The following is a 14020-nucleotide window of genomic DNA, read 5'->3' on the forward strand; positions in this document are numbered from 1 at the left end:
GTCTTCGTGTTGGGCGTTTTTTTTGGGCAGAAAATAAGGTGGCCACCCCTGGGACTGTGTGATAGATTTATGTACCATAAATGTTTGAATGGTAGCATCGCGACGATGCCAGGAATTGCAAGGCTCTTTGATTCATTGTTTCCATTACATTTTGGTGTCCCTTGTGAGCACCCCGACCCGACGAAGGGGTCATACGAACGTGGCAACCCTAGTCCAGCCTTCATCGCCTACTGGCCGGAACTCGACCCCTTCTCCAAAGTATCCGGCGTCTTGCCACGCCTTCATCGTCGGCCCGTCATACGGCCCTTGCTTATCAGCATTGTCGCGCCCGTCCGTCCACCGGAACTCCCACATTTTGGTCGACAGATCTTCACTGGCATCCTCCTTCGCCGGCTCGACCCACTGCTCGCCCGTTTCCCGCTGCCATTCACGGACGAGCACCTCCCTTTCCTGATCATAAATCTCGGCGTGGTCTCGGCTCAGCAGCTTGTCCGCCGCGTCGGTAATGGCCTCGATGGCCTCTTTCCTCTTTTGCTGGTCGGGGGTGAGCTCCTTTTCCTTGTCGACGTCCATGGCCTCCTCGGCACCCTTGTTTAGCTTCTTGAGCTTCCACTTGGGTATCTTCTTCGGCTTCGGCTGCCCCTTGCCCAACCTCGCCAAGGCCTCGAGCGACGTCTCACCCCTGTCTAACCTGACAATGAGCGCCTTGAGCAGGTCCGTCGTCAGGATGTCGTCGTTTTCCATCCGTAGCCTCCGCGCCTCAGCCTCGCGCCTCTCGTGCGCTTCGGCCGCCTTCTTCAGGTCCTTTTTGCTCAGCCCATCGAGCCACTTGTCATGCACCGCATTCGGATCTGCCGCTTTTCTGATGTAGTTTCCGTCCTGATCGAAGGCGCCCTCTTCCTGTTCTTCCTTCATATTGAAGGCCTCAACCTTGGGAGCATTGCGCTTAAGACCGCCGAGACCGACTTCCTCGTCGATGCCCTCTTCTTGAATCGCCAGCTCCCGATCCACCTCATCGTCGCTGCTCTCCTCTTCATCTAGACGAATCTGCCCTCCACTTTTACTCTTCAAGTCTTGGCCCTCGATTTGTTTTTCATCCAGGAAGCGCACAGCCTTATCCTTCCCTGCGGGCTTGATACCCTCCTGCGCCGCCTTCCCTTCTTGTTCTTCATCGTCGTCCGCAGCAAACATGTCGTCATCCTCGTCATCCTCGTTGACCTTGCCCCCCTTCTTTCCTGTGCCGCTGCTATTCTTGGCATCGTAGTTGTCCAGTTGATCGAAAAAGTCCGCGTCGCCACCCTTCTTGCCCCTATGCCGCTCGTCGGCTCGCGATTTGAAGTTTCGCTCGTTGTCCGAGTCGCTGTCGTAGCCGTCGAGGTTCACGGCGCCGCGCTTCGTCGCGCCCGCGCCGACGCCAATGACGTCGGCATCGAGGATCGCATCTTCTTCAGGGGCGTCGGGGGCGAGAGCTGAGGGGTTGCGGACGTCGAACTTGAGCTTCTTGGAGTCGTGGCCATCGTCCTCGGCGTCGTGGTGATGTGTTCGCGCGAATGTCTCGCCGGCCCTTTTGGGGCGCGCTGCTGAGTGTCTTGAAGACATTTCGGGATGGCTTTGCCGGTGGTGTGTTGTAGGATGTGTGGATAAGCAATTCAGTCAGGTAAGGCTGGGTGAGCTTGTCTTTCAAGAGCTCCAAGGTGGGCTGAATGCATTTCGAAGCGGGTACCTGGTAGCTCCGTACAAAGTGCATGGGCATTAAAGTACCGTCTGGGGTCCAAGGCATGGGATTTTTTAGTGGAACCTTACCGAACCTCCAGCGGGTTTCGTCATTCATCAGTTGCCTTTCGGCCCCACGTAAACCGCGGGTCCTCCTTCATCGCTCTCCCAAAGGCAAAGCTACCTCTTTCACCTCACACGCCAGCCCGCCTGCTCTGATTCAAGAGCTTCCTACCGAAAGACTGTTTCCCTCCTTCAGCGACCAGGGCTTCGCATCGCAAAGCCTGCATCTTCTTTTTCCCAACCTCCCAACTACACACCCATCCAGACCGCCCAAGATGGTAAGCTAACCTAGCGGTCCAGTTCACCTCTTCACCGCGAGCTAACGTGAAGCTCCCCAGTATCGCTTCGATCCCAACGAAGCAGACATGTATAACTTTGCCCGCGGCGGCCGACGCCCCATCGTCCAGCGATTCGATGAGTACTACCGATGCTACCCCATGGTCATGGCCCCCGGTCCCGAGCGACCCGACCTCAACTACGGATCCAAGATCTTCCTGCCTCCCTCCGCTCTGGACAAGGTTTCGAAGCTACACGTTCAGTGGCCGTTGCTTATGGAGATCATAAATGGTGAGAAGGGAAAGCACTCGCATGCCGGTGTGCTCGAGTTCGTCGCAGAGGAGGGCAGAGCCTACCTGCCCCACTGGGTTCGTGGTTTCCCTACACAATGTTCGATGTGCGAGTGGCGTTGCTAACATGAGACCAGATGATGCAAACCCTCTCACTCGACGTCGGCGACATGATTCAGATCAAGACAACATCCCTCGAGCTTGCCAAGCTGGTCAAGCTGCAGCCCCAATCAACCAACTTCCTCGACATCAGCGACCCCAAGGCTGTACTGGAGAAGGCGTTTAGGAACTTCGCCGCTCTCACCAAGGGCGACGTCTTCAACTTCGAGTACAACGATGAAATCTACCACGTGGCGGTCCTCGAGGTTAAGCCCGAGACGGAAAAGATGGGTGTTTGTATGATCGAGACGGATGTCGAGGTCGACTTCGCCGCGCCAGTCGGCTATGTTGAGCCAGAGAAGCAACAGAGGGGAAGCGGAACCAGCACACCTAGAAGCGTGCGTGGCGGTCTCCCGGCTGGCGGTCTGCTCCACAGCCAGGGCTCCATGGCCCAGTCCATCAACTACAACGCCATCGCCCCGTCGGCAACTACGACTACCTCCAGATTCTACGGCGAGGGACAGAAGCTCAACAAGAAGGGCAGCAAGACGTCGACACCGAAGCCTGCAACCCCCATCGCTGGTGGTTCGGCAAACGCGCCTGCTGCTGTGCCCCTTCCACGCCGGACGAACGGACCCATGCCCCTCCGACTACCGCCCAACAAGCTTTTCTTCGGCTACGAAATTAAACCTGTAAAGACCGACGCCGACAAGGAGCGCGAGAAGGAGGAGGCTAACCGCCCGCACTTTGCTGGCCAGGGACAGACTCTGCGAGGCAAGCGTAAGGGCGAGGCCGAGGAGAAGGAGAAGGCTCCTGAGAAGAAGGGCCCCAATGAAGGACGCAGACTCGACGGCCGTGGTCCGAAGCCTCGCGGCATCGAGTGATCAGTGTTGACGAGGAACCTCGGATGATTTGGGCGGGTCCATGGCGTTCAGGAACAGGCTGGGTAGTCATTCAGGGCGCATAGTTGTAATTACGAAGGCACCAACAGGGACAGTCGAACGGTGATTAGATTCCCGGATATGAAGAATGATTGAGATCTAAGCGAGAGTCTTCCGCCTGAAATGTTTCAACTCAGTGATTCCCTGCCCATCTTTGGTAGGGTGGGAAATGACTGGCGTCTGAACTGTAACATTCTCGAATCGGCATTAACCTTCCCCGACATCCAGTGCCTTGAGATTCATCATTGCTGTAAGCCAGGCGATACACTTCCGCCCAAGTCTGCTTCAGTTCACGTTGGAATCAAGTTGCAGGGAAACCCACGGCATGGGAGACTTCACTTTGTGATCTGGGACGCGAAGTTTAGAAACCTTTGGTTTGAGAGCTCTCTACGAGAGATAGACAAGCTAGCAGAGAAAATCGCAAGCTTGCTTTCCATGGAGCCTCATCACCAATCGTCGTCAATCGTTGCCAGCTTCCCGATGTCCATGCGATGAGCCCTACTAGCCACCCTCCATACCCAGTGCCACAGACGCAGACGGCAAGAAGCCTAATCCATTGCAGATTCAATCCTCCATCTGTCTTCCTTCCGTTCCCTGCCCCTTTCCCAAAATCTCTTGCGAGACTGAACCTCTTTTGCTCCATGCCACTTTTTGAGACCAAACCAAAGACGAGTGTATCAGTCGGTGACATTGCCGCAAGAAGAGGAAGAGGTAGCAAAGAGTAGTGACGACCACGTCGAAAAAGAGCAGAAAGTCGAAACAAAAACAACAGCAAAGGAAAAGCGATATTTTTTGCCTATTGACCGAAGAATGAAAGAAAATAAGCCAGTTGCTGTCCATAACCGCCAGCTGTTAATTCGCGCTCAGTAAGTGAGGAGGTGCATAGTGACTGTTCTTCGACTTTGTCGTTTCCGCCCGCCGAGGGGGAGCAAGATGAGCCGGGAAAAGGGAGAAGAAGCAGCTAGCGATACAATCTCTCAGGTTCTGTTGCAAAATGCCATTAGAAATGGTTGGCGGCGGCGGCGATGCGGGCCTCGACGCACTCCTAGATGGAATCGTCAAGCTCGCGTTGTTGAGAGGGGCCCACGTCGTCGGCAGCCGCGTTGAAGTAAGCGGCGGAGGCATTGGGGGGAGCAACAGTCATGCTGGAAGAAAATGTTAGTCCACGTTCTCCATGTGAATGCTCAAGGTGATATATATGGCTAGGTGGATAAGGACTGGAAGGCTTGTTGCAGCAAAACATCCAGCTCAGTAGAAATGGCAAGACCGTCCCAAGGTAATGGGATAAATCTATGGGTCTAGGGAGAAGGCAGAGAGGATGCGGTGAGATGATATATCACATACCTGCGATCGCGGCCGCGGCCACGGCCAAAATAGCCATTGTCGCCCTCAACCTTGATTTCATCAAAGATGTTGAAGTCAGGCATGTCCACAGGGTTCTGGGTGGTCTGGAAGTCCTGAGAATCATCGGTAAGGTCGATTCGCTGACCATTGAGGCCAGCGACCGTACCATCGTTGGAGGTTTTGGTACGCTTCGCCTTAGGCTTGACATCCTCAAGCTCGCGCTCGGCGTCATCATCGCCGTCATCAGCAGCAACGGCGTCAGCAGCCATCTCATGAGCGGCTTGGCCACCTCTACGACCGCGAGCTCCAGAGGCCCGGGTACCAGAGGCGGGGGCTCCACGCTTGCGGGAAGCGGTGGGGGTAGTGAGAGTGCCGGCCGACGCCGAGGTGGTAGCGTTACCGACGCTGTTGACGCGTTGGCCGTAGTTCTTCACGATAGTCTTGGACCAGCGCTGGCTAAAGACGGAGGGGCAGTTAGTTTCATGTCTGGCCTGGCAACATGAAAGGGACGAGAGGGTAGACGGTAGTAGTTGTGTTAGGACAAGGAAGGGGGCTTACCTAAGAGCGTTGATAGTAAAGCTGTAGCCCATGGCGGTCATCATCTCAAGAACGAGGTTCCAGTCGGCCTTGGGCATCTTGCCGCCATTGGAAGCCTTAATGAAGGCCCAAATCAGGTCCTTCTCGGCCTGGTCGGTCCAGGTGTTTGGGGCCATGATGGATGTTGCTGAAGTGAGTGGCTGTGTATTGGTTAGCAGAGATGACATGTGTTTTTGGCTGTAGAATGTTCAGACACAAGAAGGAAGGGACAAGTAGTACGAAAAGGTAGACTTGATGAGAGAGCAGTGAGACTGATGAAGAAGAAAGCAAGAGCGACGTGAAATAAAAACCTGAGTTGGGCCAAGAGGATAGGATGAGTTGTTGTATGTCTTGGAAGTGTCAACGGTGTTGGGGTTGCTAAATATGGTGGGAGGAAAAGATGAAAGAGGTGATGCGAAGGTGACATGTGGCAGTGGTACGAGAAGAGTGAGGTGACAGATGAGTTCGAAATGAGGGAAATTGGAGGGAAAGTGGTGAAAAAGTTCAAATGTTCTGTTGTTCAAGCCAAGATGGCGAGCTTCATCCTAGGTACGAACGAGATTGGAATCGAAAAAGCATCGGTGCTAGGGAAGACGATGTGAGTACACATACCTGTGTGCTGTATATAGTAAGGCTATTGATGTTGATCTTCAGTTACTGAAGTCTCGCTTGCAGGATGAGTGGCTGTGGAGTAATGAAGCAGGTAAAAGAACAAGAAGATCTGGAGTGAGGGTTGGAGAGGTGGAAGGTTTATATAGCTTTACTTCAAGTAAAAGGACCTTGAAGCTGGTGAAGCAGAGAAGGAAGGAGTGTGTTTTGGAACAAGCCGGGCACCCACCTCGAGGGTTTTCTGACAAAACTGGCCAGAGGTATCTTGAAGCCGGCGAGATGGATGGGAATGAAGTTGGTGCGGCACCCGCCTCGAGAGGGTTCCAAACAAAACGACGAGGGGGACCAGGCTTTACACGCATGTTGAGAAGTTAATGCAACTGACTGGAGGTGTCTTTCTTTCAGTGAGACTGGGAATGAAGGATGTTATATTTGAACAAGATGAGCACATGCCTCAAGCTTTGTTGCAGAACTGGCGGGAGTGAAACAAGTTTGTGCTCAGGTTAAGGGGCTTCTGCAGCTGGTGTCAGCGTTGAGGCTTTGCATCTGCCTCAAGGGGGTTGTGACAGAACGAGTGAGAGGGATGAAGTCCTAGGAGTTCATGAGAAATCTAGTGAGAGAAACGAGTTGAACATCAGTCCTTGAGCGCTTTGGAATACCGTCGAAAGGCGTGGCCTCGCACTCAGCCCAAGAAGTTACTCACAGAACCGACAAGGGTCATGAAGTTTGGCGCCTGTCTCAAAGAGATCCTCACAGAATTTGTGAGGCTTCGTAAAGCTATCCCTATGTGGTTCATCATTATGATGGAGTGAACTTGTATCTTCAATCTCGTGGATCAAGAGTATTGGTCCCGCGTTGGAAACTGTTATCATGGTGGCATAAATTTGATGTCCTCAAGGGCTAGCGAGACAGAAGAGAGAGGTATGTGTGAATTTGCACAATCCGAACACCCATCTTCGGTAGCCTCTGTCCCAGTTGCTTGGTGTTTGGTACAGCTATAGTGAAAGTTAAGGGTAGGTCACAGGACGCAAGAGCTTGTTTCTGATTTAGGATTCTCATAGATTAATGAGACAAATATGAGCTGAGTTCAACGTAAATATGTTAAGGAGCTCCTGGCAGATTCGCCCCAGATGGGAAAGCAAAGTAAAACCTGCTTTGGCTGTTGCTCTAATGTAACGATCAGTATTGTCATAATGCCCTGGATGAAGATGACATTTGTAGTTAGTCTGAAGGCCAAGGGGCTGAGATTGAGCTAAAGAGCAAAAGCAAAAGACGGGAAAATTGTTAGAATGACCAGCGGATCAGAGGAGGGGGCGTGGTTGATGTCAGATGCAACACATTGCAAGACTGCGAGAGAGGCATTCAGATTGGAGAAAGCAAGCAAGGTTTCTCGATTTCAGTAGAACTTTTCCGTAACCTAAGGCAAATCATAGCCTATGATGACTGCTGAAGCATAAAGAATAAAGCATTGTCTGTAGCGATGCCAGAGGCATGTGCAATCCAAGTCTGTCGTCTCAACTCATCATCGATCCAAGTCGCCACCCTATCCCTCGGAAAAACGCGTGTCCTTCTCGATACGTGGTGGTGATATGGTTGGGTCGATGTATTTAGTCAACGACGCTGAGTTTGGAATTAGATACCAGCATCTTTGGTCTCGAAGCTGTCGCCCATGTCATCGGTGTTAAGGAACTCGTCAGCCTCCGCCGTCATGCTGTGTGTACATTGTCAGCCTAACTCATGAGTACATCCACGACGGTGCTAACCTAGCCTTCTTCGGCATACGAGCCTTCTTGGTGGCAGGAGTCTCCTCCTGCTCCTCATTATCCTCATTATCCTCGGCCTCGGTATCCGCCTTGGTCTTCTTGGCCGGTGACTTGCGCTTGCGGGGAGTGGTGGCCTTTTTGGTAGCCTTCTTGACGGGAGTGCCGCTGCCCTCGCCGCTGTCGCCAGCGGTTTGCTCCTTGCGCTGAAGCTTCTGAATGTGCTGCCTTTGATAACAGTTAGCATTTCTCATGTATGCATGTAATAATGCGTAAAGTGTGAATGGCAGCGATGATAGGTACGCGAAGGCGAAGAGTCTGAGGGAGGAGAAAGGAATGAAGTACATGACAGCGTTTGCGTTATAGGTGTAGCCCTTGTCGTGGACAACAGCCAGAGCACGGTCCCAATCCTCTTTGGAAGGCTTGTTGACTGTCAGGAAGGCGACCAGCAGGTCAGATCGGGCCTTGTCATCCCAAACGGTGACTGGGGCCATCGTGACTGATGTTCGTATGAGTGCTGGTGGTGAGAGGGATGCTGTGGGGAAGTTGTAATGAATGGTGGAGTACGCTATGTCGTGTTGAACATAAATTCAGGACGGCGGAAGAGGAAGAGTGAAAAGCGAGAGGCGAGAGCAATTGAATTAATTTTGTAGAGGAGTGGTAGGGGGTCTCGAGAGCAAGGGCCTTGTAGGCAGAAGTGAAAGGAAGGGGGAAGGAAAGTAGGGAAGGCGCACTTGAGAGCAGAGGCTGTGAAGCTGTAGCCTTGAGAATGAAGCTCCTCGATGATGGCAGAGTACTGTTCACCGCTTGGGATCATGGTCTTGACTATGGCGACCAAAATGTTTTGGTCGACCTCAGGAGTCCATCTCATAGTCGCGCGAGACATGGTTGTTGGTGGTTTGTGATCTAGAAAATGTGATGTGCGGTAGTGGGTGTGAAGTCGAATATGGGTGAGGTAGGATATGAGGGGTGAAATAAGAGCTGGGTTTATTGACAAGAATTGTAGGAGGGAAAGAGAGCAGGTTCATGTGTGGAAGCCGCAGAACGCAGCGGGCAGACTCGCGAATGAGGGGGATAGAGATGGAAGCGGTCATGAATACGCAAGGTGCGAGAGCAAGTCGCGGGGGAAAATAGAAGAGAAGCAAAGGAAACGCTGCAAACCTACCGGATGGCATCCCAAGTGACATCCTCGAAGCCGTCGCGATGCATCTTCTCCTCGATCGCGTCCTTAGTCTCCTTGTTGAGGTTGGTCTTGAGCTGGCCGTAGAGAGCGAGCATCAAGCTGTGGAGGAACGACGGGTTGTTCCACTTGCCGGTTGGCTGCTTCTCAGACATCTTGGCGGTATTGCTGCGACGAGTCCGTTGATGGTAGTCCAAAACGAAGAAGATTGAAGGCAACGTGAGTTCTGCGAGGGCTGAAGATTCGAGAAGACGGAAGTTGGTGTTGAGGAAGAAGATGTCCAAGGGTCCAATAATCCAATAAATCCTTTTGCCGGAAGAAGGAAGGGGAAGTCGTCGGAAAGGGAAACAGCCCAGTGCTCTGCTGCCTTCTACCGCTCTTCAGACTCTGCAGACATTCACACAAACTGGACATCTAGTAGGCTGGACAACCGCCGTCAGGTACCGGCCTCACTGTGACCAACACATATGAGGCAGTCACGGCCGCAAGACTTCCTTGATGCTCCGTGCTCCTCGGTGCCTGCTGATTGAGCCCGTCAGACAGAAACACCATTTGGCAAGCGCAGAATGCCGAAGCCTTTTCTGCAGTGTATGAAACCTCCTCAAAACTTGGGTGGCTGAAGGACGAATGTAGATGATTGGTTCAGGTATCAATACACCCAACTTGTTGATGCTGGGCGCAGGCAGACACGTCTCATCACGGATGCTTTCAAAGAACGAAACAACATGTTGTGGCTAGCAAGCTCTGGTTTATTTCTACTCCTGTCAGAGACTTCTAATCTCGACGGAAACAGTCGGCCGATGCCAGCCCGAGACAGGTTCTTTATACGGTGAATGATAATGAAAGAAACAATGAAAACCCCAATCAACCGAACTCCAAGCACCTAGTCGTATTCATTAACCTCGCTCCTGATGCCGCTACCGCTTTGATGCATAACGCCTTGACCTGACAAAACTGATACGGGGTAGGAATGTCAAGCTGCCTGGCTCTGTTGATCTGACTGCAAGTCTTAGATTGTACGACTGCCACGGCCTGGGCTCTCGGCCAAACTAGCAGCAGCCAAAAGGGCCAGGTTTTCATACTATGTCTCGCCACCGTAGCTGAAGCTGTGCGGGTCTGACCCGGTTAGGCCAGCTGTAGGATACTCGGAAGCGTAGCCGTCAACAGAGGGAGCATCACTGTGGGCGGCCAGAGCTAATACGGCCTCATCGTCAACAAGGGAGGGATCCTGAGGGGGATTGTCGAGCTTAATCCTCTTAGCATCGTGGCCATCCTGTTCGTCGTCGTTGTCTTCCTTGAGGGACATGTCGAGAGAATCATCCTTGAGAGGGAGATCCAGGGACTCTGGCAAAGCACCAAGACCATCAGACATTACAGACGGCGGTTGATGGGATTGATCGTTTTGGATGGACTGGTCGTGGTCGGGCTGATGGTCGTGCTGCTGAGGATCAGGCTGCTGGGGTCCGGGCTGATGAGAATTGACCTGATTGGGATCGGACTGATGGTCGTGCTGGTGTTCGGGTTGGTGTTCGGGCTGGGGAGGTTGAGCGGCTTGGAGTTCTTGGTCAGGTCCAAGCTGATCAGGCTGACCGGGTTGGACGGGTTGGCCGAGTTGGCCGGGCTGGCCAGGAAGAGCAGGAATAGGCATCGGCGTAGGTTGCTGAGGCTGCTTCTTGGGCCTTCCACGACCCGGGCCAGGACGACGAGTAATAGGGTTTTGGGTGGGATCAATCTTCCGAGGGTTGTCCGGGCTGCCCCCGTTAGTCTCAGCCTTGTGTTGGGCGCGGCGAAGTCCTTGAAAATGTTGCCTGTGGTTTGTTAGTCGCCGTCGACATATGTAGCAGGGCCTGGTTTCTATGAGGAGATGATCGTGTACATGAGATAAACCGATTACTAGCGCAAGACGTTGACGATAGAATAACCCAACTCAGAACACGACCAGGAATTGCTTGACAACTACATTCTATGGAACACAGGGGTGTAATGAAGGATACATGAGGGCGACGCGCAGGCAAAGAGCCATAGTGTGTTGAGTTCTCTCGGCTTTCTCGAAGCATTCCTCACGGAACAGACGGGGAAAGAAAAGAGCACCTGAGAAAGGGAGAAAGGGAAGAGTGAGTAGCAGTATACAAGAACAGAGGGGAAGAGGTCCTGGTAACGACAGAAGGAAAGTCGTCAAAGAGGGCCAATACGTGCAATTACGTTCTCTCGCTGACGTTTCCCCCGTTCATCTTCATCGCAGTATCCCCAAGGGTATGCGCGGCCGATGACAGGGCGAGAGAAGGGCGAAAGACAATGACAGTAGGAAAGAGGGCAGAGGCGGGGACAATAGAGGGGTAGGACAGCGCGTGCAATTGCGCCGAGAAGACAAATGCCTCGTCTGCCCAGGAATTCATGTCGGTGCAGGTAATGTTGGGCGGGCGAGAAAGTATGAGCGACACTGATAAAGCGCAGACTTACCGACAGCCCTCGTTGGTAAAGCCATAACCCAGGGTGCGCATGTGGTTGCCGATGGTGGTCCATTCCGAGCCGCTGATGACGCCAATGTTCTTCACTGAGAGGATGGTGAAGAAGAGGTCCTTATCGGCCCTGTCATTCCAATTTTTGTTCATGGCGACAGCGGCGGAGAGGGTTGACTGTCTGCGACGATGATAATCGCGACTTATACAATTGAAAGTGGATGAGCTGGTAGCTGTCTATCGCGGTCAAAGACGAGAAATTGGTAGTGTGCTGACGACTGCACCGAAGGTGTTCGTCCCCAAAGTCTCCATCCGAGGGGAAACACTGGAGAAATGGTGGCTCCGGGTCGGTTTAACTTTTTGCCGAGGAAGAGGTCTCTTTACATGCACGCTTTCTACAAGTTTCTAGGACTCAACACATGAGGTAATCTGAGGGCTATGTGTTCCAGTATATTCCCTGAATTCTCCCGAAGTTATTTGGAAGAAAACCATCGTTATCAACCGGCCAATTGCCTCGATATTGCGAGGTTTAGATGCTAGTGGAACCGTGACGGGCCCGTTCCCTCCAACAGAAACCGGGCTGCCCGAGGTTTAACCGTGTAGCAGCACTGGATGTGGACTAATCCCACTAAGATGGACGGTAGCTGGCCCGGCGCCAATGCAGCCAGCCCATTGGTGAGGGAGACACGTAGCTCACGATTTGCTGTGCCGACTTTGTGCAGTTGTATTTCATACTGAAGCGACCAATTTGGACATCTCAACCTGCAACCTTTGTGTTCATCTCGTATCTATGCTCAGCTAGTGAAGGGAAACCCTCTGCGCCAAGTGTCGTATGATTTGTTGAGACATACTAAGAACCTTGGCTTGCTGGTCACCTAAGACGACTCGTCGAACGATGCAGCGTTTCTGTCAGAACTTTGACTGTAAGACACAGGTGGGCAATTGTCACCTCCCAGATGGCCATTCTGGTTCAAGGGAGATCAACTTCAGGACGCACCCGATGGTGCAATCCGCCGCGCATGCGCCTGCCTCAAGCTGTGTTGCAGATGTCAGCAAGATCTGCCGACGGCCATGAGCTTGACAGCGCTGACGTACAGTCGCATGAACAGACTAGAAACATAGACAGACCTATTCAGCAATTTCTTGACCTCTTCTGCTACAATATATGATCTGCTTAAAGAGGTTGCCAACTGGGAAGCTCCTTCCAAATCCGCGGGAGGCCCCCCCTCGTCCCCTTCATCCAGGTCATCCCCGACGCTGCTTTAGCGTCCGGTCCAGCTCTCGACCGGCTATGGTCGGTGTGGAGATCCGATGCCATCAGACCTCAGGCAGCAACCACGGATTGGCCTGCGAGTACCGTGCAAGGTGCGCGACATGGTCCCAGCTGCCACCCATCACGTGGTTTCGTGGAAACCTGGCGAAAACTTGGTCGCACAGTGCCCCTCCCAAAGTTCGCGAGAACGCGTCTCCCAACCACCTCACCTCATCCCACCAACTTCATCGCGTGTCGCCTGGGACAACAACCCAGCTGTTTCGCGGTATAACTGCCCAAATTAGAGCTCCAATATATGCCATTCAATTTTGCTACAATTTGACCAGATCTCTAAAGGGCTTTTGCTCGTCAAATGGCCATCTCAACCATTGATTGTCAGGCTGGTCCATTATCTCGATTGACCCCTCCCCTTGCCGGCTCACATCACCAGCATCCGACAAATGTCCCGGTCCAGACACGAGATTGAGATTACGACACCATGATTGACTGAAGCACGAATTCAGGGGGTGCTAAATCGGGCCAAGAGGCTCAAACTCTGTTTGTCATTAATCGCCGTATCTTGCATCGCAGCAGCCCGGCGCCGCGAGCTTCATCAATCCTTCACTAGCATGACATCCTCCCAGGTACGGGGCCAGCTCACTTTTTTTTGTCGCAATACAGGTCTGCCTACGTGTTGGTAGGCGTCGTGCGTCGTCACAAGTGTGTTCGTCAACCCAACCAGAGGCGGCCCAAGTTTGTTTGACGACTCGGTGCGGGAAGGCCGCCAATGAATAGTGCGCGAAATGGATGCTGCAACATGGACGTAGACAATCGCCCCAACCACCTCCATTTCCGAAGCTACACTACTCGAGAGGTGAGTCACACACACCCCATACCGCGCTTCTGTCTCATGCCATTAAGATCCCTGCTCCGTTTCCAAGTGGTGCGCTGGCCGTTCCTGGATCTTGCATTGGGGGTGGCCGACAAGAAAAAAAATCCTTACCCCAGCATCACCAAAGTTGCGTGTGTCAATTGACGAGTCAATTCTGCCTGCGAGTGCAAATGGCAGCGATCAATTAGTGGTTGCATGTCAGTGGACACGCTAGCCCGGACGCCTCGCAATTCCTGGTCTTCCGCTCGAACCTTCATTCGCCGAGCAAAGTCAAGTCGACTCCATTTCGTCGGCTGAGTGCAGGGGAGGGATCTGCAAACAAAAAAAGAGGAAATCAAAACCACTTTACGCGAATGAGAGATGACACGGCCCCGCGCCGCGACACACCCACGCTTGCCTCGACTCTCTCCCCCTCCTAGTCTTAGCACCCCTCCACCGTCCATTTCATCAGCGCTCGGCTAAGCTGCCATCAAAACTTCAAACCGCCCATCTCGTCCATGGATGTCATGCACATGCATCTTTACTCTACCACACCACCTCTCCACCCCTCCACAAGCGTCACGCCC

The 14020-nt window shown here is 53.0% G+C and overlaps 6 protein-coding genes across 6 annotated transcripts; 1 reads left to right on the plus strand and 5 right to left on the minus strand.

Annotated features, from left to right (window-relative positions):
* Positions 1 to 189: 189 nt before the first annotated feature.
* Positions 190 to 1599, minus strand: ColSpa_07130 (LIN1-like protein; the record flags this gene model as incomplete). Its single annotated transcript, XM_049273342.1, has 1 exon — positions 190 to 1599. The coding sequence occupies one exon, from the start codon at positions 1597 to 1599 to the stop codon at positions 190 to 192; it is 1410 nt and encodes a 469-aa protein (XP_049129299.1).
* Positions 1600 to 2141: 542 nt separating this feature from the next.
* Positions 2142 to 3325, plus strand: ColSpa_07131 (ubiquitin fusion degradation protein 1; the record flags this gene model as incomplete). The annotated part of the gene is made up of 2 exons (XM_049273343.1): positions 2142 to 2420; positions 2480 to 3325. The coding sequence occupies 2 exons, from the start codon at positions 2142 to 2144 to the stop codon at positions 3323 to 3325; spliced, it is 1125 nt and encodes a 374-aa protein (XP_049129300.1).
* A 1102-nt stretch (positions 3326 to 4427) lies between these two features.
* ColSpa_07132 (uncharacterized protein) lies at positions 4428 to 5439 on the minus strand (the record flags this gene model as incomplete). The annotated part of the gene is made up of 3 exons (XM_049273344.1): positions 4428 to 4527; positions 4727 to 5182; positions 5285 to 5439. The coding sequence occupies 3 exons, from the start codon at positions 5437 to 5439 to the stop codon at positions 4428 to 4430; spliced, it is 711 nt and encodes a 236-aa protein (XP_049129301.1).
* Positions 5440 to 7543: 2104 nt separating this feature from the next.
* ColSpa_07133 (uncharacterized protein) lies at positions 7544 to 8165 on the minus strand (the record flags this gene model as incomplete). Its single annotated transcript, XM_049273345.1, has 2 exons — positions 7544 to 7622; positions 7675 to 8165. The coding sequence occupies 2 exons, from the start codon at positions 8163 to 8165 to the stop codon at positions 7544 to 7546; spliced, it is 570 nt and encodes a 189-aa protein (XP_049129302.1).
* Positions 8166 to 8239: 74 nt separating this feature from the next.
* On the minus strand, positions 8240 to 8557 carry ColSpa_07134 (uncharacterized protein; the record flags this gene model as incomplete). The annotated part of the gene is made up of 1 exon (XM_049273346.1): positions 8240 to 8557. One exon carries the CDS (start codon positions 8555 to 8557, stop codon positions 8240 to 8242), a length of 318 nt encoding a protein of 105 aa, XP_049129303.1.
* Positions 8558 to 9932: 1375 nt separating this feature from the next.
* ColSpa_07135 (uncharacterized protein) lies at positions 9933 to 11463 on the minus strand (the record flags this gene model as incomplete). The annotated part of the gene is made up of 2 exons (XM_049273347.1): positions 9933 to 10659; positions 11312 to 11463. 2 exons carry the CDS (start codon positions 11461 to 11463, stop codon positions 9933 to 9935), a joined length of 879 nt encoding a protein of 292 aa, XP_049129304.1.
* Positions 11464 to 14020: the final 2557 nt, after the last annotated feature.

This window comes from Colletotrichum spaethianum (genome assembly GCF_022836535.1).
Source record: "Colletotrichum spaethianum MAFF 239500 DNA, contig18, whole genome shotgun sequence".
Lineage (NCBI taxonomy): Eukaryota > Fungi > Ascomycota > Sordariomycetes > Glomerellales > Glomerellaceae > Colletotrichum > Colletotrichum spaethianum.